This window comes from Penicillium angulare (genome assembly GCF_028827245.1).
Source record: "Penicillium angulare strain IBT 27051 chromosome Unknown utg000003l_segment0_segment0, whole genome shotgun sequence".
NCBI classification, from domain to species: domain Eukaryota; kingdom Fungi; phylum Ascomycota; class Eurotiomycetes; order Eurotiales; family Aspergillaceae; genus Penicillium; species Penicillium angulare.
In genome coordinates this window covers 893202-918115 of record NW_026623162.1, presented here as the reverse complement: position 1 = coordinate 918115, position 24914 = coordinate 893202, and the positions used below count along the sequence as shown (strand labels likewise).

Here is a 24914-nt window from a genome sequence, read left to right as displayed (position 1 = left end):
AAAATCCAGCACGATGTTTGTGTATACAATGTCGCGTGCCACAACCTTGGAATCTTGTATTGAGTCTTAATATATCTGATATTGATCTGGTTATTAGAAGCCTTATTGAGATCAACAGGGGTATCCAGGATCCCAAAATAGTAGCAACTCATTGATACAAGCCAGCTAGAATGGCTATAGTATTGATGAAGTCCTAAAATGCTAGCCGATAGTCTTATCAATTTGATAGGCTGCCAGTGGACGACTGGATTTTCTCTTTTTAGTTACTTTTTACGAATTCTTTGTGTAAGTGCCGCATACCGCTGAAAGCAGGGTGCAACACATGTACGTGAGATTAGATGCAAGCACATGCGTGGTATAAGAAGATATGCTACAAATCCATTCTTTTTGAAAATAAAAAAACCGTTGAATTCTACCAAACGGACAGCTCTAACCCCGAAGCCCGTCTACCAGAATAAATGAATTACATCGTAAACGTAAAACCGGCTATGTCTAAGTATGGACACACCGACAACCATGGCACTGGCACTAGATGCCAAATTTGGACCTCGGTCCGTTGGAGTGTACTTGTATCAGCCACACTTGATACATTTGCATACAGTGCACAGTGTACATAACTTCAGCATAAGATGAGCCCCTGTCGATCCCGCTGAACCCTGGAACCGCCAAATATCTAGAATAGGACTAGGATTATGGAGGCCGACCCATCTGCTGCGCAATGACATCGGGAGGAACTAGGTCCAGACATGTGATGCCGATAGTATCGGCATCGGTGGATCGAACCGATCCACGACAGCCCCAGTTACCGAGGTATCTAGCGTGTGCATCTAGAAAATAAAGTATGAAAGAGTAAAACAAGACTGAAAAGGGAATAGTCGTTATATTGGTCATGCTTTTTTGTGAAATCCCTCTATCGAAAATACAAAGATCGTCATCGTCGTCACAGAGAAACCATGTCCATATTAAATCCCAAATGCGCCAGATATGAAAACCTTCCTGCCGATCTTTCCATCGAATCAGGCTCAATGTGCAAAAGGTCTGTAACAAGACAGAAATTAAATACTGCGCTAAGAAGAATAGGATAATAGAAGTAAAAAAAGATATCCCCAAAGCATTAACTAAAGAGGAAATGCACATGTCTGGTCATCAGGGTTGGGGCTGAGTCCAAGGTCCGTATCTAGATCAGCCGTTAGAGCAGATGGTTGCTTGGTATCGAGTGAAAACTCAGGGTTTGAAGAAGAGCGATCGGCAAAGTCAGTTGACTTTGGCTCCATGTCAAAGCCCATCACGTTCATGTCGTCAAGACCGAAGTCGAAGCCCTTTTCTTGCGGAGCTGGAGCCGAGGCTGTAGGCTGATCGGACTCGTCGCCGAATAGTTCGTTACCGGCATCATCGAAATTAATGAGAGCATCGAAGTCGTTTTGGGTAACCTCGGCGTCATTGGCCAAGTCCATCAACTCCGTGAGGCTCAATTCCGAGTTTAGCTCGGGAATTGCAAAGGCGTCGTGGGTGGGGTTGACGTTGTTGGTGCTGCCGTTCTCGCTGCCGTCGGATTGTGGTGGGGTTGAGGCGAATAAACCACCAATGGACCGCCCGCCTGCGGGGGGTTTTGGGGGATAAGTGAGGTCGGGGATTTTCTGGGCTAGTGAATCCGGTGGGGGAGTCAATGTATTGTTGCGAGACAGCGAATCAAATGGATCGCTGCTAGTCTGGTTGGTGGTGGCGGTGGCGGCAGCAGCGGCCTTGCGAGATCGCTTGGATTGGACGTCTTGTGGAGCGACTGTAAGCTGGATACCGGCCTTTCGAATTGCTGCCTCTAAGAATGAGGTAGCGAAGTCGGCTGAAGCGTAAATCTCACGCAGGCGTTGTAAGATCCGCATACATTGGTAGAAACGTTGGAGGCTGGTCATCCGCACACTGGGGTCACTAGATTTGATATCGAGTAAATGAATAATGACTGCTGGGAGAAGAACTGTCACTCCAGTTGTAGGGTAATAACGAGTTAAGTCCAAGATGTGAAGATCCTGGGCGATATTGGTGATTTCCAAGGCGGCATATCGGACTTTCTGGCGAGACATGTCCTGGAGCTCTGAATCCATAGACGGGTAAGGAACGGCAGGTAGAACCTGAGGACGATGAAGAGCGCTAGATGTGGTAAGATAAACCATCTTCAGTAAAGCACGGTGTGAGTGAAGAACTTCGTGGGCCTCAGGAAGCTTCGATACCCCCGAAGGCGTATATTGAGTTTCCACCGGGAGGTTGGCCAGCCAGTCTTCCAGCTCCTGATCACATCGTCGTACTTCAAAAGACTCCGCAGTTGATTTCTTAGGAACCAACATCATCGTAGTCTCCATAGTGCCGCCAAATTTATGGCTAAGTACGGAATATTGAGCTGAAAGGACATGGCTCACACAGAGACAGAGCTTAGCTTTTTCAATGAACATCAACGCCAACTCTCGCTGGTGGCTTATATTATGCAGGATCTCTGAATCCCCGACCATCTTCACAATTTCCGGTGAGAAGGACTGGAATTCAAAGTCATCAAGAGTTAACATGGGCACATCACAATCATCATCCTTAACGCGCATCGGTCGTCGCATGCCCAAGGCGATCAGACGATCGCGAGTATACGTGCTCCACCAAATGCGTTTCCACATTCGTTGGCGGCGTAGATCCATGCGCGAATTACCCGGATCCCGATGAAGGCCAATGGTATGGGCCAGAGACAAACTGACGCCCATCCAGTGCCAAGTGTCCTTTTGATCGTCGGGAGTCTCGTACCAGTATGTCATGAGCAACAGCGACTGAACCAGTGAGATGCGATCCACTTCATAGTCAAAGTCATACAGCAAACGAGCTCGCTGGAAGAAAATCTTGCGAGCTATCTTGCGGGTTTGATAACCAGCAGCTTGTAAATGTTTCATATCAACGAAGGCCATTCCAGCGAACATGACAGCTTGGAACAGTAGAAGACTGATACGGTGAATACCATCATTTTGAACAATGGTCTGCAGAAACTCCTCCAGATCCAGCAATGGCATATATGAATGCACATAGTGAATATAGGCCTTCAAAAGTTCATTTCGCAAGGTGACATCGGGAATCGTCAATGCTCCCTTGGCGCCCAAGTAGTCGATATCCTCTTTTTGGAATCGTGCGGGGAGACCTCGAATATAGTCGGGAAGAAAATCATTGGTGTTTCGTTGGTTACCGAATGACGGATCGAGTAGCTGTTGAATCTGCAGAGTCGCATTATCCAAAGGCATGGATGCGGGCACAGCGGGTGTGGGGGCCATGCGGCGACGGTATCGGGCGTCGGAGCCTATGCGTTGTGCCTGCGTTTGATCTGCGGTCAAGTCAGCTTGGGGATGTTCACTCAGAATATATTTTTTGCAAGCTGTCTATTTTGCTTTTTGAGAGGGAAATTGGCAACTAACATAGCAAATGTGGCATATGTTGGCCATGATCCACATCCACCGATGCCTGTGAGGGCGAGGTAGGTGGAATATCACCAAACCCGTGTATCCCATGCAAAGGATTCTCCTCGGAAACTTCTCCAGGAGAGTCGGCATAGTTGTTATTTTCAGTCTCAACGCGAGACTTCCTGAATTGCAAAGAATCTACGTTAGCTAAAAAGAGTGATCATTTCAAATGTTGCAATATTGACAGTTGTTTTTTCTGGTATTTTCTGCGATTGACGAACTTTCTCCGTTTGCTTTCAGTGACAATACACTCGACCTGGTCTAGACGACAATTGGTACATGGCGATCCATTTTCTACCACATCGCACCGGACTTTGCGAGCACGGCAGCAACAGCATGCCTTCGATGCTCGGCGCTTGACGGGGCGGTTATGAGCGGCAAGGCCTGCAGTCGAGGCCTTGCGTTTTCCTGACTCAGTTTCGGACATGACTTCGGCGACACACTACTTTATAATGATCGGGGGCGTTGGCTGTACATTCGAAGAACAGAATAGCACAAATTCCTCAGAATGAAGAGGGGGAAAGGAAAGGGGGGGGGGGGGGAAGAGTGGAGATGGTTTTTTTTTGGTATGTTTTAAAGTAGAACTGGGGAGAGGCGCGCTGGGACCGGGGGGTATGGATACTTTATAAAGTAAATTATATTTTATTATTATTTTGGAATCAAAAAGATGTGCCACCCCCATAATCCAAGAAAGCAGGACGAACCCAGGTTGGACCCGTGTAAAATTCCCCCCAGGTGCCCCCAACTACTTAATTCGAGCGGCCACGATTCGTTCAACCAGGACGAAGTAGGCAAGAATTCCCCACACGAGAGGCATTTCCACTTTCTGTTGAAATCCGCGATCCACTTAGGTCCATGAAACCACTAAACCTGAAATGAAATTAAAATAATAATAAAATAAAGAATAAAAGTCCTAAAAATTACCATAAAAACCTCAAAAATACACATGTCGTCACTATTCCTTCTTACGGGTTAGCACACCTGACGCTCGGCCCGGTCACGGGACCCCGACGGGACCGATGCGGTGCCGGATTGCCGTGGAGAAAGTCTATATGTATACAGGAGACATGAAATACTTAAGGATAAACTAGAGGTAAGGGGAGAGAGGAGAGATTTAATTGAAGAATGTGTATGGGGAATCCATTGAAGAATTGGGGTTGATTCAAAGACAAAAAAATATTGTGTAAAAGAGAACAACCAAGCCACTCCAAGACTACAACCCCATCTCACTAAGTGGAGTCCCAGTCTGGATTCGTGTGTCATAAAATGACCGGAGCCACAGGTCTCGAGGTCACTAGCCTCTGCTCGAAATAATGCCAGGTACCCATTTGAAATGACTTTTCAATATCACTTATCCTGCATGTATCTGATAATTTTCACATGCGCCGTTGACTCTGCCAAGTTCCACATACTATAAGTGATGTACATAGATAGTATGTACATACACTATCCATACTGACCTGGCTCGACCATTCAGAACAAACCCGACAAATCCCTTATCTGATGTTGCTCATCTGGAATAAGTATAACCCTCTGGAAGTTCTGAAGAAGAAGAAATAAAATCGCACGCAATCCTCTGCACGGATACTTCTCCTGGCAAAATCCCCGGATTACGCCGAAGGGGACCTGGTACCGTCCTGTAGGTTCCACGCCTCAGTCCTCGCCCACCAATCCACGGGTGATTAGGAACGATCGGAGCCGCTAGTCCTCGTGGAGCGGAACCTGGGGCTTGGATGGACGGTGAAATGGAACTTATTTTCAGGAGATGGGACATTCTGGTCCAGACAGTGTGGATGGCGCTAGACGAAAAGAAGACAAGGGGAAAATACTGTAAAACCAAATTGAAAAAAATACAACGGAAAAGGGAAAAACCGAAAACAACCGACTGGAGAACCCGTCTCCAGTCGCCGATGGCGGAGAATAAGTGGGACCTGCCAGTAGTTGGTAGTGGATATTTGTCGCAAGCTTACCTTTTTGGCGGGTTTCTCATTGATCAGCGCCTTTCAATTCCGCCGGTCCTGTGAGGCTTTCTGTTGGCTGTAACTACTCCGTACAGGGAAGTCTTTATGAGATTTGGATGTACTTCACGATGTCGGTTCTGCAGTAGTACTCGCATTGAGTCACTTCAGTAATAGGTGCCCAAATTCCCCGCATAATTATCTATCTAGCCTTAGAGTTTGCTCTAAACACCCGAGATCAACAAATGCCTCATTCTTGATCCTAGGAACATGACAGAATCCGAGGGAGAATGTACACCTGGGCAGATGTACATCTATAGATGTCCCGGAAGGTATTCCGGATACAGTGGGAAATATCTGTACATAATGGAATTCATTCCGGGCTGTTCTATACAGTATACAGGGCCACCAGTTGGTACCTGGGAGGTAAACCAAGCCAAATAATTTAATATTAAATGAAGAAAAGGATTTCAAAAACCTAAAACATCAATGGAATCTCACTCCAATGATCATAATCATGATAATAATAAATAAATCCCATCAAATCCTGATTTATTAGAGCGGGGGGGTCTCGACTCTCTGCCCCAGACACGAACACCAACGTCTCCCCCACAAAGTCAAAACCAAGATACTACCGATATTCGGAGCCTATATCGCATAATAGCATACATAGCATCCTAGTCTCCCGGATGGAAAAGGCAAGGGAAAAATCAGATTTTTTAAGGAAAAGCAAACTTTAATTAGAACCGGTCCGACGGTCCAGAATGACCAGAGACGAATTGGTAGGAATGATGCCGTTCCTTCACGAGAACCGCCTGGATGGGTTGGTTTGTTGGTTATATAGCGCACCGTGCGGAACCCTATGCTGCACCACTCTGATTGCTCCAAATTGTCCGTGCATCGTACTGCCGATTCTCGGAAGAATGAGAAACAAGTTGACCAAGACAAGGACAAGCATTGAACAAACTATCGTCAACCTTGTTAGACAGTAATTTATTTTTTAGACCTCCAGGCAGTACAAGGTAACAAAAAACATGAAAATAATGAACATCGAACTAATTCCGAGAAAAGTCAGAAATCAGATCCATTCAACTAGAAATTTCGAACCAAACAAAAAGTGACGAAATCGACAGATACAATGTGGAGCAGGGAGAAGAATCACGAGGAGGTCCACGGGAAATAGCGGGGCCATTGAAACATTTTCAAGCCTTCTGTCCAGCCAGACTAGGTCTATACATGTAATCGACATGAAATTCTGGACTCTCACGAGGTCCCAAGCGGATCCAAGTGGGACTCCAACCATGTATCTGGCAAAGGTCACTTCCCGAATCCTGTTATGCCCGCCTGCACGATCCTTGGGTCAACCAAGGGGCCCGTTTCATGTCTTGACCTCCCCCAGAAAATCCCGCCGAGAAACAAGGAGTCCGGGGCCGGTAAGATACAGCCCAAGCGATGTGTTCTCGGGATATGGGTCCTCGACCCCTACCCTCCGGCCTCCCGCGGATAAGCGTTGTATATGTACAAAGTCCAGTATTGACTTCATATAAAGGAAGTAATTGAAATAAATGGGAAATCCTGAAGAAACGAAAATCACAGAGTGTTATAAATCACGAAATATAGGACTCAGCTTGTGTTTCGCAGGAGCCGAGCCGGGAGCTAACCCATTCCTGATACTTGCCGAGATGAACTCCCGATTCAGTTTAGGCTAGTCACTGGAGGTGAGGCCAGATATAATACGGCCTTGCTCCTTAATTACTACTACAACTACACATGGTATTAGCTACCAATTTACAACCTCTGAAAGTTGAGAAAGACGGAAATTGGACAAGGAAGAGTCAACTTTTTCCTTATACAAACTTGAATCTGCCCAGGGTAACTTACAATTCATAGAACGAAGTCCTTGATACTGTTGAGTGGTTCACCTCGCAAAAGATAATCAATCAATATATGATTATTTGACCGTCCATTCGTCGGATCAACATTGAATTGGCGAGCTTTCTACATAGTCATAACCGGCCTGGGGCAAGATAACTGTCAAACGGAGTATCCATGATTCATTCTTGCAGACACTCCGAGTTGCTGTATAAGAATTACATCCAGCAATGCCATTGAAGTCCATCCCAATGCAACCTCAGCTGACTACATTCTCGTGCACTAAAGCCCTTCACAGACAAAATAGGATATTTGTAGGTGTTTCAGCCCCATGAACCTAAGATCAGCATGCTAAAAATGGCTAAGCTTCCCTACGACGTTTCAAGAACTGGAAAGTCATTGGAGACGGAGCTCTACAATTGCAAAAGAGGGTCTAGAGGACCCTAGCCCCCTTCTTCCATAATTACTTACTCCTTTCGAGTTGTTACAGTCATCCTGTGCTCCAGTCATGACGTTGATCTTCACATAGGACGTCACGGGCCAATTGATACATACCGGATAGCATTAGAGTCTTCTCAACATACAGCATTGGAAGAATAGTCACCGCGTACTTGGTGTGCAGTAATTTGGGAATCTGTAAAGAACCTAGGCTGGAGTAATATGAAATCACTGCATTAAGTACGTTTCTCTCGGAAGATTGCAGGAATTTCGAAGCCTCTTTTCCATACTTATATGATTATTTCACTTAGGTGGTTTCACCTTCTTCTTAGGAGCCCCAATATCAATATTGAAAATCCTCTTTACCTATCTTGTTTTTGTTTATATCTTCGAAAGTGGGAAGCATGCTTTTAGAGTCTCAACTACTATAGTAAGAAACCAGAAAACCACAACACAAGCGCTGCTATCTATTCCAAGCTAGGGCAAGATGAATACACTTAAATATAGAAGTTACGTATCAAACCAAACCGGAGAGTCACCCTATACGAAGTGGGCTGTATAGTAGAATGCCAAAAGCGTCGACGTGTCAAGTCCCACGTCCCACTATCGGTCATCTCGCCGGTTCTAACCCCACGCCTTGGCAATCAAAAGAGCGTCCGAGCCCAAAAGGAAGGAACGAATCAAAAGCCCAGCCTTTCCCCGGAAATCCAAAGCACAGTAGCTTGGATAAAACAATGCACTGTCCCCTCATCACCCCGCGTTTTATCGGAGACACGCCGATACAACTCGCCAAGATCAAACATTCCAACCTATCATTGTAGCCGTCACCTGTTCTCGGTGCATGTACCTCCGGCTTAGAGTTAGAATGGTATGTACAGCTAGACTTAGACTGGGCCCCTCGAAAAGACGCCGATCCCAAATCCATGCATCGTGGAGGGGTTTTGTAGAATAGACGGGTCAGTGGCGTCATAGCGCATTGTCACGCTAACCCACGAAAGAGCTTGGAAGAACAGAAGAGGAAACTGCAGTAAAAACTATCACTAGCATGAAGGTTATTGGTTGTAATTCCACTCTGGATCATGATGGTTTATGTATCTGGTCATCGCCTGGTATTTTACGCACGGACGGGTGTCCATACGTGTGGTGCATAAAACGGACCGGACGAGGGGAATCGGTCCGAATTAGGCAAACTTGTTTATGCAGCTCGGCACCCCGCGATTAAAGGAGACCTAGGAGACCGGAGGCAGCCGGAAGTTGGTAGGATTAGTAGGATCTACATCAATTGATGTGGCCTTACTCCACTAGGTGCAAGACATGTCTTTTCTGAAAAATGAGTTGCCTTCGGATTTCATTCGGGCTTCTTCCGGCGAATTGCCGCTTTGAGAGATTGGGAGGTTGGTCAATAACAAGACGCATTGAAATGTTGGTGCATATGTGCAACATATGCATAGTATTGGATCTTTTTTTCTTGGTTGAGGTGGTATACATACTACCTTTCTGTGTTGGGAACTGGGAAGGGGCAAACATCCAGTGGAAGAAGCCATGTCTTCCGTGTTCCCTGGACGTTAGATGGCCTTCATGGATTTTAAATCAAGAAACCTTAGAAAGCTGCAACGTAATCTATGTAAATTCTCCACTTATCTTACTGTCCTCCTTCTACTACAGTACAACGATGCTACGATCGGCACAAGCCATATCGAAAGGTTCATAGTACGTTCAAGCATGTAATGTCATAATACAGAGAGCACATAGGCACATTTCCAAAGCGATGGAAGGGGAATCAAGACTTGGACGCATAAAACAAAAGAAAACCCAACGCCGAGACTCAAAGTCTAACCGAAACCTCATTTAAACCAATATCTCTAGACTCCTCCACGCCCCATCCGCTCAATAGAGCTCAGGATTCCACCTCGACCAGGAGTGAAGACAGCAATTCCAGATTTGCCTCCGCTGTTTCCTCGTGAATGACCACCGGGTGCCCCAATGCGTGACTGTTTCTTTTCGGCCGTTGAAGGAGGGCGGATACCGCTAGATCCAGAGCGACTGACACTTCGATGGAAGGTCTCAGCTGGAGGTTCACTTGGTGCACGAAAGCCATCTTCGGGATTTCCAGCTGAGGAGACTGAAGCTTGCCGTTCTTGTTCAACAGGAGCAGGCTGTCCTTGCTGAATAGCCAACCACTCATCGACGGCGGCGACCAATTCTCCTTTCTCTGCACGTTCAGATTTAAGATCGGCGCGCAGTTGTTCACTGTCTTGCTTCAATGCTGCCATCTCGTGCTGCAGGCCCTTAATCTGCGCCTCGAAAACGTGTTTTTCAGCCTCGTGTTCGTCATTTTCGCGAGCGATCATGCTGACATTGGCCGCAGCCATGGAGTCAGAGTTGGAAGCATCGCGCTCAGCCTTGAGTTTTTCGTTTTCCTTACGGGCAGCGGTCAACTTGCCATCTGCTTCACGAAGACGCTTTTCCCAGCGAGACTCGTAGCTTTTCTTCAACGCAGCGACCTTGGTTTCATGTTTGCCCTTGTACAAAGTGTGAAGCTCTCGAGCAACTTTTTCAACGGCATCCTGCACTTCTCGTGCAGTGTCCTCGGCTGACTGTGAACTTTGGCCGGAGCTTGATGTAGCCCTGGAAGCTGATGATGCCGAAGAACGAGCGGTGGACAATTGGGTCTCAAGCTCAACAATTTTGCCTTCCAGTTTCTCCTTGCCCTTCTCCGCATCCTCGGCCTTGCGGGTAAGCCGATCTCTCTCTCGTTCACCATCGTCTAATTCATCCCGGACCGATTGCAAGACTCTCTCCATTTCTTTGCCCCGAAGATCCCATTCAGCCTGCTCAATCTCCATTGCCTCTCTTCGAGCAGCCTCGTTGCGGATCTCTTCCAGAGCTTCTCCAACTCGTCTCTCTGCATCTCCAACAGCCGTCTTCAAGCTGGCAACCTCAGCTTCTTTGCCGCTCAAGGTAGCCTTGAGAGAAGAAATCTCTGACATGAAACCAGATTTGAGCGACTCCAACTCACGGGGCGTAACTGTTGGAATTGATCGAGGCGTTGGTGCAGCTGGAATATCGAAGTCTAAGAGAGACAATTTTGAAGGAGAGCGCATTGACTGGCGCATGTTTCGCATGGGGGACCGCTGAGGAGAATAACGAGGGGTCTGTTGAGTTGAACGAGGGAAGAAACTCACTTGATCTGTGAAATCGAGTAGATTGGAACCGTCATTCGGGTTACAGACATCTCGAGACACCCGGCGCCTGGGAGTAGGAGATCCAATGGGCGACCCGGCTTCAAGCAATGCACTCACTCTGTGAGACCTGCGTGCAGTCCCGGGAGTTCCTGGATCAATACTACGACGATACATGTCTGCGGCATGGGCTGAGCTAGGATCAACACTGCCGCGCATAGATTTCATAGGAGACTCTGCACGGAGCTTCGCGAAGGAGGTCATGTCTGGCAGAACAGAGAATGTACTGAGACCTGTCTCATCCATAGGATCAATGTCATCCTCTTCTTGAGAATTGTGGTCGGCCTCATCATCATGAAGAACAGTACTCATGCCTTCATTGCGTTTGTCTTCCATCATGCTATTTGCGATTGTTGACCGATCTTGAGTTGCACTCGTAGTTGAGAGTAGGCTTTGTTCGTGAACGACACTGGACTCCTCATTTAGATGTATGTGAATCTCAGGCTCCTCGGCACGAGTGAGCATGCCCTTCTTAGCACGATCATTGGGTTGTATAGCATCATCATCATAGTCTTGTGGGGTCTGATCAAATGATCGCTTGCGGGGTGTAGCGGCATTCAACTGATTATGTCCTGTGCTTAGCGATGCACGGTGCGAGGAGCGGAGCTTTTTCATTTCAAGCGTGTCATCACCAGTCGTCTGTCGAATAGGTGGGCTGTGAATCATAGGGGATGGAGATCGAGACTGAAACTTGCTCAATGACTCTCGCTTTGATTCAAATTCTTCTAGTCTCTGAAAATTGACAGTTTCCTCTCTTGTACCAGCGCGAAATGGAGAGCTCATGGGTTCCTCTGGCTGCCCATCTAAACCGAAAGAGGTGGGTCCGGGAGAGGTGGGTTGCACCTCATATGAATGGTCGTCCACTTCATCATAATCTTCATCATCTTGCGCTTCTGGGCGGAACGGAGAGCTTGGAGGTTTATCGAAAGCCAACCGTTTGCTCAAACCTGGCGATAAGGGCTGTTCTTCGCGGAGTCTCTGAAAATCTACCGTTTCCTCTCTTGTATCGGGTCGGAAAGGTGAACTCATTGGGTCGTCCTCTTGTTGCATTTCAAATCGAGTGCTCAAGTGTGAAGGGGTATGTTGTTGATATTCTTTCATTGCCTTGAAATCAACAGTATCGTCGCGCCCATCATAACGGAATGGTGAGCTGCCGGATTCTTGGAAGTCATTGTTATCGTTGATCTCGTTGATCTCGTCACGGTCGTCATAGTCATTAGAGGGATAGTTTTCATTTTCGTGATAGGAAGGGGAGCTTGGAAGCTCATAATCTGCCCATGAATTCTTCAACGGGCTTGGTTGGGCGCGGTGCTCATCGGGTTGCTCGTCGACTGTTTTGGCGAGGAAGGGCGACGAGCCAACCTTTGGGGATCGAGCTCGCGCATTCTGGAACGAGGAAGATAGGGGGGATAAAGGGTTCGCCATAGCTGTATGAAGGGAAGGCAAAGCGCGAAAATTTTGCAGTGACCCTTTGGCGTGTGGAGATTGCAAGATCCGTCTCGATTGTCAATGTTTTGAGTTGCTCGTGGCGGTTGCCGTGTAAACAGAGCTAAGCCATATCGGGTTAGCGTAACTTCATATACTAGATCGACAGCAACGCAGTGATCAAAACTACGACATCAAGACAAACATTCAAATATTACTACTGTTGTGACGATTTCTTAAAAAATAATATATTCGTATATTCAATTCACTTTTGGGAATATGCTAAATGTACATAAAATCAACCCTGAACTCCGTGAAATGTAAGCGCTCCAAAACGCTAACCCGATGATTGTGTTGAAAGAAACCAAAACAATCCAAATCTTGCGAGAAAATTAAAATAGTAATTCTTTCGACATTTGGATTGAAAAAAGACATAAGTCGTTAGATAAACACGCACTTTGGCTTTCTGATACACACCCATTCACATGTGATCATTGCGATGGCGAAGCGGATGAGCCTTCCTCTGCGTGTGTCCCACTGTCCTCGGTATCATCCACAATGATATGCACAGTTTCTTTAGATGGCTGATCGCCAAATGGATCCGGGTGACACAGCGAGTTTGGTTTCACCGTCACAGAAGAATGTGGCTTTCGCTGAATAAACCAAATCTGCAACGCTCCCAGCAGGGCAACAACACTGCTTCCCCACCAGGCAATAGCAGTGCAGCCGATTCCTGCGCCAGCGCTGTACAAGAAACCCGCCATTGGAGGTGCCAGGGTGCGAGATGCAGCACCAGCAGAGGCAGCGAGGCCATTGATTTTTCCCATAACCGAGTCTGAAGGACTAGCTTGCTTGATGAGAATCAATAGGACAGGGTAATCGATGATTGACAGAATATTGCGGACAATCAAGCATGCGTATATACCAACGAAGACGAAACTGTGGGGGAGAAACGAGAGGAAGGGAACCATGAAGTATGCGATGGGGTGAAGGATGGTCACGACGATGAAGAGACGCCATACGCCAAGCCATTGTGCCAGTGCAGGGAAGATCACGCTTTGAATTACAAGCGCAATTATACCATCAGTCGACATGATGACACCGACGGTACGAGTAGAAAGACCCACACCACCAGGAATGTCGAAGGGAGAAGAAGGGCCAACCGAGATGTCCCTAGTGTTCTTGTCCTGCAAGAAAATAGGCAACAAATGATCGTAGGTCATCGAGTGATAAGTAAAGATAGCTAGAGCTACTATCAACATAGTGACTCGCCATGTAAACGCCTTCGGTTTGGAGGTTTCCTTCCAAACAGGCGAGCTACCATCTGCTTGGACATTCCAACATTCATCTTCACTCAGGCTAACTTGATTGAACGTGCCATATGACTCAGCACGAAGATCAACTGCAGCATTGGCAGTTGCGCCTGAAGTTGCTAAGAGAGGCTGTTCAACCGAGGTATGCTCAAAGAATTGGTGGTCATTCCCTGGCTGCATATCTGGGTGAGTTTCCTGAAGGAACAGCCAGCTGCCAATCATACTCAAAAGGAGTAGAAAAGAACAGACTATATTTGGCAGGAGATAGGGGAAACGACCGAAAAGTCCATCTGAAGGGAAGAGTGAAGGGAAGCTATCCGCCGGTCTTGCAAGCAGTCCACCAATTGCTGTAAAAGATTAGCCAATTTCGCACAATAGATTTTAAGGAACTAGGAAGACTTACCCGGCCCGATGATAGTTCCAATAGACCAAACAAAAGGCATCACAGCATATGCACGGGCTATAATTATTTAATAATGTGGATTACAGACCAAGGAAATATGACAATGGTAGAGTAACTCACGTTCATGTTCGGGCCTTTTGACCAATTCTCCAACCATAGTCTGGATGACTCCAATATTACCATTCAGAGCTCCACCGAGGGCACGGCCTACCAGGGCAACCCAGAAGTTTGGAGCCAATCCCACCAGGAGGAGAGAAAGCATAGTCCCAAAGCACCCAGAGAGAAGCACTGGCTTTCGCCCCAAGCGATCCGAGAGACTTCCCCAAAACATGCCCGTAAGAGCCTCAGCAAGGGAAAAGGCAGATATTAAAATGCCAGCGTAAAAGGATGCATCATTGCCGCTGTCCATGTGGAAGTCCTTAACCATCACCCATGAATAGGGGAAGATGGACGTGAGAGCGATAGGCTCTGCGACACGACATATTGCTGACGGAAGAATGGAGTCAGTGGATTCGTCGCACCACAAGCCTTAGGCTAAGGAATGGGAATCACCTACCGAGAAGGAAGAGTTGGAGTGTAGGGAAGCTGTCATCGAGCGACGCATGAGATCTTGCCTGTGGTGTTAATGCCATTGTCCTGAAGAAGTAATTAAGACCTTACGGCTATCCGTCCCCGCGCAAGTAAAATCCTTCTTGCCCAGTGGCCTTAGCAGTGTGATCCTCAACTCGTGAGGAGGTAGCAGCAGCACAAAATTTAAGAACGTTCTGATTATTCCGACTCTGAGAACTCAAGACCAGTGGGAAAGCAAAAAGACGGTGAAGATGGAAGGGGAAAGGAAGAAAAAAGAGGGGAAAGTAAGAAAGTAAGAAAGATAAGAGTTTGCGTTTCCATTACTCACAAGACCTGCTAGAGACTGTCCGGGAGCGACCGCACTAGCCCGCCGCGGGGAATGTAGGGGGGGAGATGGTTATAGACTATGACCGGATGCGATTCAAACTACAATGAGAACTTGATTCTTGACAACAATTAATTCATATTCATTGTTCTGCAAAGGGATTATATTTTTTACGATTGTTATTGAAATTAGTTGTGGGTTCTATAACGTGTTGGCGGGTCCCGGCCCCTGGACCCAGGCAAAATTTGCAAAGTGGCGACTAACTACTATACTGTATCTAGTAGGAGATCGGGTGTATCGGGCGTGCCGAGTGCCCGAGCTCCCATCTTCTATACAGCTGCCTGCAGGTTCAAGGATAATACTCCGAATATACTTCCAGTTTCGAAGAGAACTGCAATCTACCTTTTAACTTTCCTTTCATCGTATTTAAATCTACAGAAGATATTAGATTGTATACTGAATCCACCAATAATTGCCAGGCTCCACAGCCAATCCCGCTTAGCGGCCGTTGGCCTGTTCCTTAAATCCGACCCGGACCAATCATCGGGCGCCATTAGTGCCTCAGTGTGACCCCCGCAGTTCTCAGTGCATAAAGGTGCATCTTACATCTTACATGCTGTATGTAGTAACTATCGGTATACTATCATATAAGATTGACATTTCACGAGGATAACTGACTACAGAAATAGGCTAAAAGAACAAGATAATGATAAATATAGTCTTAGTTGGATTTCTATGGAAAGGAGGAAAACAGGATGCAGCGAATCGAGACAGCCAGCCACGAAAACGATTGTCAATGAATAAATGAAACAGAATGCGGACAGAACAGAAAAAGAGCCAATGACCCTAAGTCCAGGTTCAATGAGAGAGAGAAAAAAAGAAAAAAAGAAAAAAAGAAGAGAAAGTGCCCTCCTACTGCGCCGGCTAACCTCATGCTGTGACAAAACAAAAACAAGAATCTCCAGGATCGAGAGGAATGAAGACAAAAGAAGATATCCCTGATGGTGGACAGAAAAGGTGCGATGAAAACATAATATCTTATGAAGTGGTCTCAGTGTGAGTTTCAGCATTGGTGATTTCTACTGAGCGAGTTTCAAGCTCCTTCGGTAGGACGCTAGTTCCTTCAGAGTCTGCCTCAGGATCCACGACGGGGGTGGTCTCAGACGTCGCAGAATCTGTCGTCGGCTGGTGGACCGATGGAGTAGCACTGGGGGTAGCACTTGAAGAGCCTTCTGGTTGGTTTTGAGCGGCATGCTCTACATGCTCGGATTCATGGTTCTTCTCTTCATCACCGATCACCGCGGCCAAGCTGCGAAAGTTGAACATGGGCTCAAGAGAAGCATTGGTTCCATCTGGGGAAGAATGACCTGTCGAGCGTTCCTCTGGCGTGTGTTCCATCTTGGAAGATAGAGATGAAGAGGCGCTTGGCTCACGACGAAGACTTGATGACTGTGATGGTTCAACGACAGTAGGCTCTCCAGCGGTAGTCTCTTCGGCGATGACTTCTTCGGCAATAACCGGCGTTTGTTCCGCATGGGTAGACGCACTGGAGGCTGAAGGAGCAGTCGGGTTCGCTGGGGAAACACGTTCAACGCCTTTGCCCTTGCCCGGTACAGAAGCTTCTTCACCGATGGTAGAACCGCTGCCAACCTTCGAGAGAGACGTCTCGCCAAAAGTTTCCAAAGCACTTGTACTGGCATTGTTACTATAGAGTCCAGTCTTGCGAGCGACCTTATCTGCCTTCTTTGCTTCCTTCTCCCGCTTCTTAGCATCTTTTCGTGCCTCTTTCTCTTCTCTCCTCAAGCGATCCTCCTCACTAGCCAGACTTAGTCGAATAGCCTCCATCATCATCATTTCCTCCAAATCGTCGATTCGGGTTCGCCTTGAGCTGTCCCGTGGCGGCGCAATATTCCCTGCACCTTCCTCTGCAGAATCGGTCTCGGGTGCACGCGGAGGTGTTCGGTCGGGTCGTTCGGTCAAAAATGCAAGCGCGTTGAGTGCCGGCGAGCTAGTTCGGCCACTAGTATCTCCCTGGGTCGCCCTACGCATGCCTCTTCGCCCTAAGCTTGAAAGGCCACGAGACTCCCCATTGCCGGAATTCATCAGGTATGCTGCAGTGTGCAAAGCGGTCGCAGCAGCGGATCGGCGTGCTGCATGAGATCGGGCGGAGGTCAGCTTGTGGAACCAATCCGGCCGAATCCTATCAGTAGTGACCACCGAGGGGTCGGTAGCGGATAAGGACGTGGCGCGGCGACGACCTGGAATGACGCCGATATTTGCAGAAGATAAGGAGGAATTAGAGGATACGGGAGAAGTGATATTTGGAGATAGACGGGCGCTGGAGTGGGGAGCAACAGTATAGGTAAGGCCCCGACGGAAAGGAGGTTGAGCGTATGTAACTCCAAACTCTGGCTGAACGCAGAAGGGGCATGCAGATGGTTCAGAGACAAGCTGCGACTCTTGTTCTTCTTGCGCTCCCTGCGCTCCCTGCACTCCCTCAGCTGGAGCTGAGGCATTGGCATCTGGCTCTCCATGCTCTGGGGGGTGTGGGTCGGGGCGCTTGATTTGCACAAAGCATTCAGAACAGATGGGTTGGTCGCAGCAACGAGTGCGATTTAGGTATGGAGGATAGTATAGAAAGCAAATGGGGCATTCGCTTGCATCTTTGTATAGGTAGACCTCGATGGGTTGGCCGTTAACGAATGGATCTTTGGGAAGTTGGTACTCTCTTGGTGGAGTTTCAGCCCGTGAGGAATTCTTAGACGACATGACTGTTGATAAAGTTTTTGCACGGTGCCGAAGATTTCGCGAAGCCGATGTACCGAGTGGAGATGCTGAGGGTAATGACTGGGCGGGATTGGAACTGTGCGATACGTCCGAGTTGAAGGATTGAGAGCGAGAAGTAATTGGGACTGTGAGGTTTTGGATATTCGTGGCATCCGCGGACTCCTTGATTGCTGTTGCTTTGGGTGGGGTATATTGTAACTCAGGTGGAATCTCGTCTGCTGGCGGAATTTCCATGCCACGAGCCGCGGCCATAAGCTGATGTTCTGCCCATGACTCGGAGACGTCGTCTAATCCCTTCCAGAACGGAGCCAACCGACGTTCAATCTACTTCCACAGTCAATATTTGCGCATAAATGGTGGCATTAATACCACAAATGTAAACCTACCATCAGTTGCCGGACTTGACCCTTGTCAAAGTCCTCGGTTCCCACGTACACGCCCTGTGTCACTAGATAGCCTCCGTCGACATGTTCATCTTTCATACTGCGTTCTCGCTCTTTGATTCGAGCAGCCCGTTCTTTCTCCAACCGACGGGCCTCCCGTTCCTGTTTGGTTTCGCGGCGGTGTTCCAAAGTTGCGACCTCGCGATCATGATGACTGCTACCAATTCCAAGAAGCGATAGATCAGGCCTGCTGCTACCTCTTCCCGACCGAGAACTTTGATACACAGCGCGACCCGGGGTATCCGAACCACCTGTCGACAACTGTTGACTCCGGGATCGCGGCGCCGGGGGCCGGGACTCTTTTGTTTGAGAATTTCCCATCGTGGGAGGGTTGTAGGAGAGGGCCTCGAGGAAGGCGTCGGGTCAACCGGGATAGACGCAGGGCTAAACTCCGATATGGCCCCCAAAGGGGTGGAGTAGAGATAGGGGGAAAGCGAATAAGCGGGCAAATGAACAAAAAGAGAGAGAAAGAAAAAAAGAAAGAAAAAGAAGGAAAGGACCGAGCTAAAGCTTAGTACCCATTTGGGTAGAGAGCGCGATGAGACCAGGGGAGGGGGGCAAAAGAAGAGAGAGTGGAGGGAAAGATGGGAGCGGGGACGGCGGAGTAACTGGGGAAGTTCGGATCGATCGAAGAGTTAGAGCGTTGGGAGGAACGTCAGGACTAGCTTGTCCCGGAAGTGGCGGAAGTTGTCAACTTGAACAAAATTTCCCAAGGAAATTCAAAAGTAGATGTTCCAGAGATGTCCCAGTATACAGTGCAATCCACGTAGAAGAAGAAACATAATAATCATGACCCAACACAGCCCCATCCCACATGGGCCAGGCCTAATTCCATGGCACACGACCGTCGTCATCGTGGAGATTACATCAGCCTTGTGCCTCGGAAATCCTGGAGCCCATCTGTCGATCAATCAAGTATATATACTTGTTGTACTCGAGTCAGGAGGACTCGAATGCACCTGAGTGACCCTGTTCGATAAGGAACTACTATAGACTTTTCCTATACATACAACTATCACCACGAAGATCCCACCTACTAGTATCTACAGTATCTCAGTATGGAGAACCAACAGTGGACACAACAGCGGGGAAGCTACAAAATTATACAGACCCGCCCAGCAGGTAACTCATACGTCAAATGAACACATCCTGAATCCTATCCTGCATCTGGATTTTCCCATATCCAGTCACATTGCACCAACCTAATACTTGATGCTGCCCAAGTGGGTTCTTGTTGTGTACAGTGGGTCCATCCCATATCTAGTAGGCGGTGAAGAACCAAGTCGGTCAGCCTGTGGAGCAAAGTTAGATTTGCTAAAAAAAAAAAAAAAAAGATAAACCAGCAAAGATCATGATCTTCATGATCTCTAATTCTTGGGAGTTGGGATTTATTGCAGTTTAAGGAGATTCTGCAATGACGGACCCCACCAGGCTTCATATTATTCCCTTGACTCCGGATCTACTCCCCTCAGTCCTACCTCCATCCGTCCTATCAGCGGCCACCGACATCTCTTTCCACACCATTCCTACCTTTCCAGAGAACAACTACGGATACGTCACCTTACCAACCATGGAGGCCGAGAAAATCAAAAAGAAGCTCAACGGCAAGATCCTAAAGGGCAAAAAGTTTCAAATTGAGACCGCCCGTCCTCAGAAAAGACAAATTGAGGAGGAAGAGGCCGATCCCGCGCCTACCAAGGAGAAGCGGAAGTCCAAGAAGCACAAGTCCGAAGACAAGAAAGACAAAAAAGAAAAACAATCTTTGGAAGGCTACGAACTCCCCTCAGATCGTAAGGTGAAGAGAGGCTGGACCGATCCCAACAGTGGAAAAAGGGACAAGCACAATTACGACAAGGACAAGAAAAAGAACAAAGAGGATAAGAAGGATAAACCCCAGCCAAAGTCCAAATACTCCGAGAATCCCGAGTGTCTATTCCGCACATCCATTCCTGCCAATCGTGCTTCCCAAACCGAGGATGATAAGAAGGCCAAGAAGAACAAAAAGACTCCCGACAATGTGGTGCATGAGTTTGCGAAAACCTATTCGCACCCCAGCTTTCTTCGCGAAAAGGGTGACGATTCAGTACCAACAACCGAATTCGACGAGGAGAAGGGATGGGTCGACTCAACGGGCACCGTGAAGGAACCTCCTAGCGAAAAGGCTCGAAAGAAGGATTATCGCCCCGGTGCAGTCGCTGGATTCAAAGAAAAGCGTCCCGTCGTCAAAGTACGAGCTTCAAAGACAAAGAGTCAAGTAGAGAACCCAGAATCGTCTGCCGAGTCGGATGACTACACCTCATCGAGCGGTTCCTCCGATGAGAGCTCAGACTCGAAGAGCGAAAGCGAAGACGAGAACGAGAAAGAGAACGAGGGCAACAACTCCTCTGATGACTCTGATTCGTCCGCCGATGAGGAGGAATCGGATAAACCAGAAACTCCAAAAGTATCTACAAAGACCACAAATGACGACACCATGGCTTTAGATGATGACTCCAAGTCAGAGGTAGCCGACAAGCCTGCACAAAATGTTGATGAGAGTTCCCTGAAAGAAGTCCATCCCCTAGAAGCTCTCTTCAAACGTCCTGCTGCCCCAGCAGAAGCTGAAGAGAAGACTGCACCAGCGGCCGATGCTGGGTTCAGTTTTTTCGGCAATGCCGATGATATTGAATCCGAGGATGAGCAACGGTTTACTGAGCCACAGACTCCCTTCACTCCTTACAATAAGAGAGAGTTGCAAGACCGGGGTCTCCGGAGTGCAGCTCCGACTCCAGACACTGCCCTCGCTAGCAGACACATGAAGTATATGGAGGATGATGATGAAGAGGAGGAAGAGGAGGATGTCGCATTTGATACCCCGGTTTCCAAATCCCGTGAAGCAGATGGCAAGAAGGACGAAACTCAATTCGCGAAGTGGTTCTGGGAGAATCGTGGTGACAACAACCGTGCATGGAAGAAGAGGCGGCGTGATGCGGCTAAGGAACAAAGACAGAGAGACAACCGCAAGAAGGGGATGAAGGGCCGATCATGAGGAAAATAATTATGTTCAGTCTCTACTTAAAGACTACTCGTCTAGGATATTTAGGCCCTTCTATGTACATCTACTGAAGTATATTGCAAATTTAAAGCGTGGAGCATATGAATAAGGCCAACATTTGAACAGAGTATATGCATCTGATTGATTAAATAAATAGATATACTTGACTAGTTTGGTTCTCCCTCATCCTCTCATTATCATAAATAGATAGTCTCAAGCCGGAACACCTCCAGAAGGCACAGCCATCCTCGTGCATCCAAGATCGTCGCATCCAGCGAATGCGACCGTATTGCCCCACCAGTTGATAGAGACCGTGTGATATTCAACCGCGAAGAAGATAATGATAGCAGAAATAGCTAACGCAGCACCGAAGGACGAAGTAAGAACGTAAGCATACTTCTCCCACCAAGCAAGGTAGTGACGCTTGATATAAAAGTTGAACACAAAGCCCACAATCAGAGGAGCAGTGATATATGTCAGGTTGTAAGGGGCAAAGTTCATCATTCCATACAGCAGGAGTGGCGAATAAATGTAACGGAATCCCGACTTGGGGAAAAACTTAGACATCAAGTAGAATGGGACAGGCAAGAGGGAACCAGCCAGGAATCCGTACAAAGTGGCGTTGTAGATCTTGCCATTGGCAAAGAGCTCCTTGGGTCCAATGGCACCCCAAATGACCGAGGAGGTGAAGAAAGTGGTGATACCCTCACAGTTGAATCCAGCGGCTTGTGATTCATCACAGATGTTGGGAACATTTGCTAATGCCCATGCGTTCACGCCAATACTCACAAAGGCAGCAATGAAGGTTGCGACAATCTGAGCACTGAAGGTAACACGCGGTGCAATTTTCATGTAATGACCCATCTTTAGATCACAGACGAATTGAATAGCCTGCATACAAGAAACAACACCGTAGGTCTTGAAGATCATGTTGGCAGTAGGCTGGTTGGGGATAGCATAACCGGCAATCAACTCAGCGACGACATTGTTGGTTACCTCGGAGTTGGTAATGGCGTAGATCATGCCGTAGGGGACTTGCAAGAAAAGACACAGCAAGACACCGACTACCATGCCCCAAATAGGGAAGCTGGGTACATAGACACGAGAAACAACGCAACCAATGACGAAGCAAAGTACCAGGATAATAAAGAACCACCAATCGGGGGCATCCTTGTACTTGTTCATCAGTCGATTGTGAACATCTCCATGCTCGTCACTGGCTTTTCTCCATTTTATCATGGCAGTGAATCCCTTCTTCAACTCGCTGCGGTTGTACAGGAGAATGTGAACGACACCAGCCATGTACGCTCCGAAGAAACAGAAGAACATAACAGCATACGAAGCGGTCATGTAAGGAGGACTATAGGCTTCATAGGCCTCCTGGCTGAAGACACCGTTGATCATGATCTTCGAAACATCATATGTGTTACCATCATTAGCAAACAGCGAGTTGCTCATGATTGGGAAGTATCCAGCTTGCCATGTGTTTGTCCACCAGATTGGAATAATAACACAAATACAGAAGAACACCGTACCAGCAAAGATGGTAACCAAGGCATAGAATGGTGTGACAATGGGATCATAAATGACAGAGGCCACGTTCCAGTCGAAGGTTGGGAAAGGGTTGAATCCGAGGCCCGTGATACTGCCAGTGATTGCGGCTAAGTTGACATTTTTCGGGGCGATCCAGGTCATCCAGTTGAAGTAAGAAATAGCCTGGAAGATATACCCTGGGAACCAGTACCAGCAGAACATTCCACCGAAGGTATATAAGAAGAAACGGTAACGGGTGATAGTCCATCCGTGAACCGATTCACCTTTCTGATCATTGTGCAAAGCCCTGTTCAGGGCAATAGTTGCCAAGGCCTTGGGGTAAATCATAGACGGAGGAAGAACCAGGAAGCGTCGCACAAGACCGGCGCAACCGAATCCCAGGAACTGTGTTGAGAGGGTCAACAAGATCTGGAAACCAGCCTTGTTGTACAGCGTCTGGTCGTCGTACCACTTCTTCACCTTGAGCACGGTGAAAATGTTGGTGGTATACGCAGTACCGAGGGCACCACCATAACCAACATTGGCCATGATAGTAATAAGCATGTGCTCTTTCTGGTTGAATGGACCGGGGTTCAAAGTGAAGCGGAAACCAAACACCGAGAACACACGAGTTGGCAGCACTTTTGCGAGGAATGTACCCATGGGATATCCGACAACCTGGGAGACATAGGAAGTGAGGAAAATGGTGGGATATCGAAGGGTGAACAGTTGGTTCACACCGGTGAAGACAATGGTGAGCAAGATTCCCAAGAACCAGGCACGGAAGGTATTCGCCGACATCGAAGGGTCGTCAGTTGGATCGACAACGGCGCGGACCTCGGGATAAGGCGAGTCGTTGACCATGAGTTCGCGCTGCAGGCGAATATCATGGAGCAATGCCTGAGCCTCCAAAGCGGTGATTTGCTTTGGATCCTTGGCCAGAAACTCTCGCGCATCGTCCAACATCTCTTGAGGGAAATTACCATCCATCTCGTGCTCGGCGATGGTCTCTTTGACCAGTTCCATCAATTCATGCAACTCGACATCAGTCACCTCCCCTTCGGTGGGGAGGGCCTGCTCCTCGATACCAGTCTTCTTGTCTTCATATCGATAGACAACAGTTTCCTCGGTAGCCATGGTGTTGACAAACAGGACAGTGCCGTTGCACTTCCAAAGCACAGAGAGAAAGAGAAATAGAACACAATGACCAAAGGAGAAACGATTTTCTTTTTGGGAATGAGCGACGCATATAAATACCAAACAGCCATAATGCGGCAAGAGCAGTCTAATGCGCTCAATCCCTCAAGGGATCTCACGCGGACAGAGTATCCGGCACGACTACGGAGCTCCGACAGCCACGACATTCTTGAAATATCCTAGATTGTTCCTTCAATGATGATTGGCTGACAGTCCCCATTAGTAGGATGGCGCTAAGGCCGGTTCAAAGAGGACCATTTTAGACTCGTTTTTAGCTCAATTTGATTGTGGCGATTAGAGTTTGGGTCTTAGTCTTTCCAATGTTGATTATCTCCCGATATACTACATGATTATCATTATCATCGATCAAAGAGATAATGCATCTTTTGCCTCTCGGCTTCCACGTCCTTTCAAGTTTTCCCCTCCATTTCTTCCTGAAACAATTGTTAACCCTGCATAACATACCAAATCATATTTTACGGTCGGGGAAAAATAAACAACCGTGCAGGACGGGATGGCGAAAAAGAGGGGCTTCGTCTCTGAATGATAGAGGCTTCGGACTAACGCGTCAGACAAAAAGTCCCCCCCACTTAGTCGGATTGGCCATAGAAGGCGGGGAAATCACCTTGGGGCGTTCGCTAGCGACCGTAGAATATTGATCGGGTTGTTAGTGTTGTTAGTGCATTTCCCTCTCTAAGCGAATTCTTGTGATTGGTAGTATCCACGTTCCGACTATCATAAGGCCAACGGTATCTCTATCCCACCGTGGCAATCTCCCCTTCTCATATGACGAATTCGACGCTAACAAGGTGCTTGGACAATTTCTCATATGTTGGCCAACTGGCGTGTCACCTTCAGAGCCGAGATACATAGAGACCTTGGGGGGCAAAGG

At 47.7% G+C, this 24914-nt stretch overlaps 7 protein-coding genes across 7 annotated transcripts; 2 read left to right on the top strand and 5 right to left on the bottom strand.

Annotated features, from left to right (window-relative positions):
• Positions 1–1118: 1118 nt before the first annotated feature.
• Positions 1119–3909, bottom strand: farB1 (putative C6 transcription factor (Ctf1B); the record flags this gene model as incomplete). The annotated part of the gene is made up of 3 exons (XM_056918776.1): positions 1119–3346; positions 3438–3604; positions 3704–3909. The coding sequence occupies 3 exons, from the start codon at positions 3907–3909 to the stop codon at positions 1119–1121; spliced, it is 2601 nt and encodes an 866-aa protein (XP_056781934.1).
• A 2295-nt stretch (positions 3910–6204) lies between these two features.
• Positions 6205–6401, top strand: N7478_002561 (uncharacterized protein; the record flags this gene model as incomplete). Its single annotated transcript, XM_056918775.1, is given in 2 exon segments — positions 6205–6267; positions 6285–6401. The coding sequence occupies 2 exon segments, from the start codon at positions 6205–6207 to the stop codon at positions 6399–6401; spliced, it is 180 nt and encodes a 59-aa protein (XP_056781933.1).
• Positions 6402–9612: 3211 nt separating this feature from the next.
• On the bottom strand, positions 9613–12417 carry N7478_002560 (uncharacterized protein; the record flags this gene model as incomplete). Its single annotated transcript, XM_056918774.1, has 1 exon — positions 9613–12417. One exon carries the CDS (start codon positions 12415–12417, stop codon positions 9613–9615), a length of 2805 nt encoding a protein of 934 aa, XP_056781932.1.
• Positions 12418–12908: 491 nt separating this feature from the next.
• N7478_002559 (MFS transporter) lies at positions 12909–14765 on the bottom strand (the record flags this gene model as incomplete). Its single annotated transcript, XM_056918773.1, has 4 exons — positions 12909–14077; positions 14134–14190; positions 14254–14619; positions 14690–14765. The coding sequence occupies 4 exons, from the start codon at positions 14763–14765 to the stop codon at positions 12909–12911; spliced, it is 1668 nt and encodes a 555-aa protein (XP_056781931.1).
• Positions 14766–16066: 1301 nt separating this feature from the next.
• On the bottom strand, positions 16067–18579 carry sip5 (Sip5p; the record flags this gene model as incomplete). Its single annotated transcript, XM_056918772.1, has 2 exons — positions 16067–18139; positions 18202–18579. The coding sequence occupies 2 exons, from the start codon at positions 18577–18579 to the stop codon at positions 16067–16069; spliced, it is 2451 nt and encodes an 816-aa protein (XP_056781930.1).
• Positions 18580–19672: 1093 nt separating this feature from the next.
• Positions 19673–21286, top strand: N7478_002557 (uncharacterized protein; the record flags this gene model as incomplete). The annotated part of the gene is made up of 1 exon (XM_056918771.1): positions 19673–21286. One exon carries the CDS (start codon positions 19673–19675, stop codon positions 21284–21286), a length of 1614 nt encoding a protein of 537 aa, XP_056781929.1.
• Positions 21287–21505: 219 nt separating this feature from the next.
• Positions 21506–23962, bottom strand: N7478_002556 (OPT oligopeptide transporter; the record flags this gene model as incomplete). Its single annotated transcript, XM_056918770.1, has 1 exon — positions 21506–23962. One exon carries the CDS (start codon positions 23960–23962, stop codon positions 21506–21508), a length of 2457 nt encoding a protein of 818 aa, XP_056781928.1.
• Positions 23963–24914: the final 952 nt, after the last annotated feature.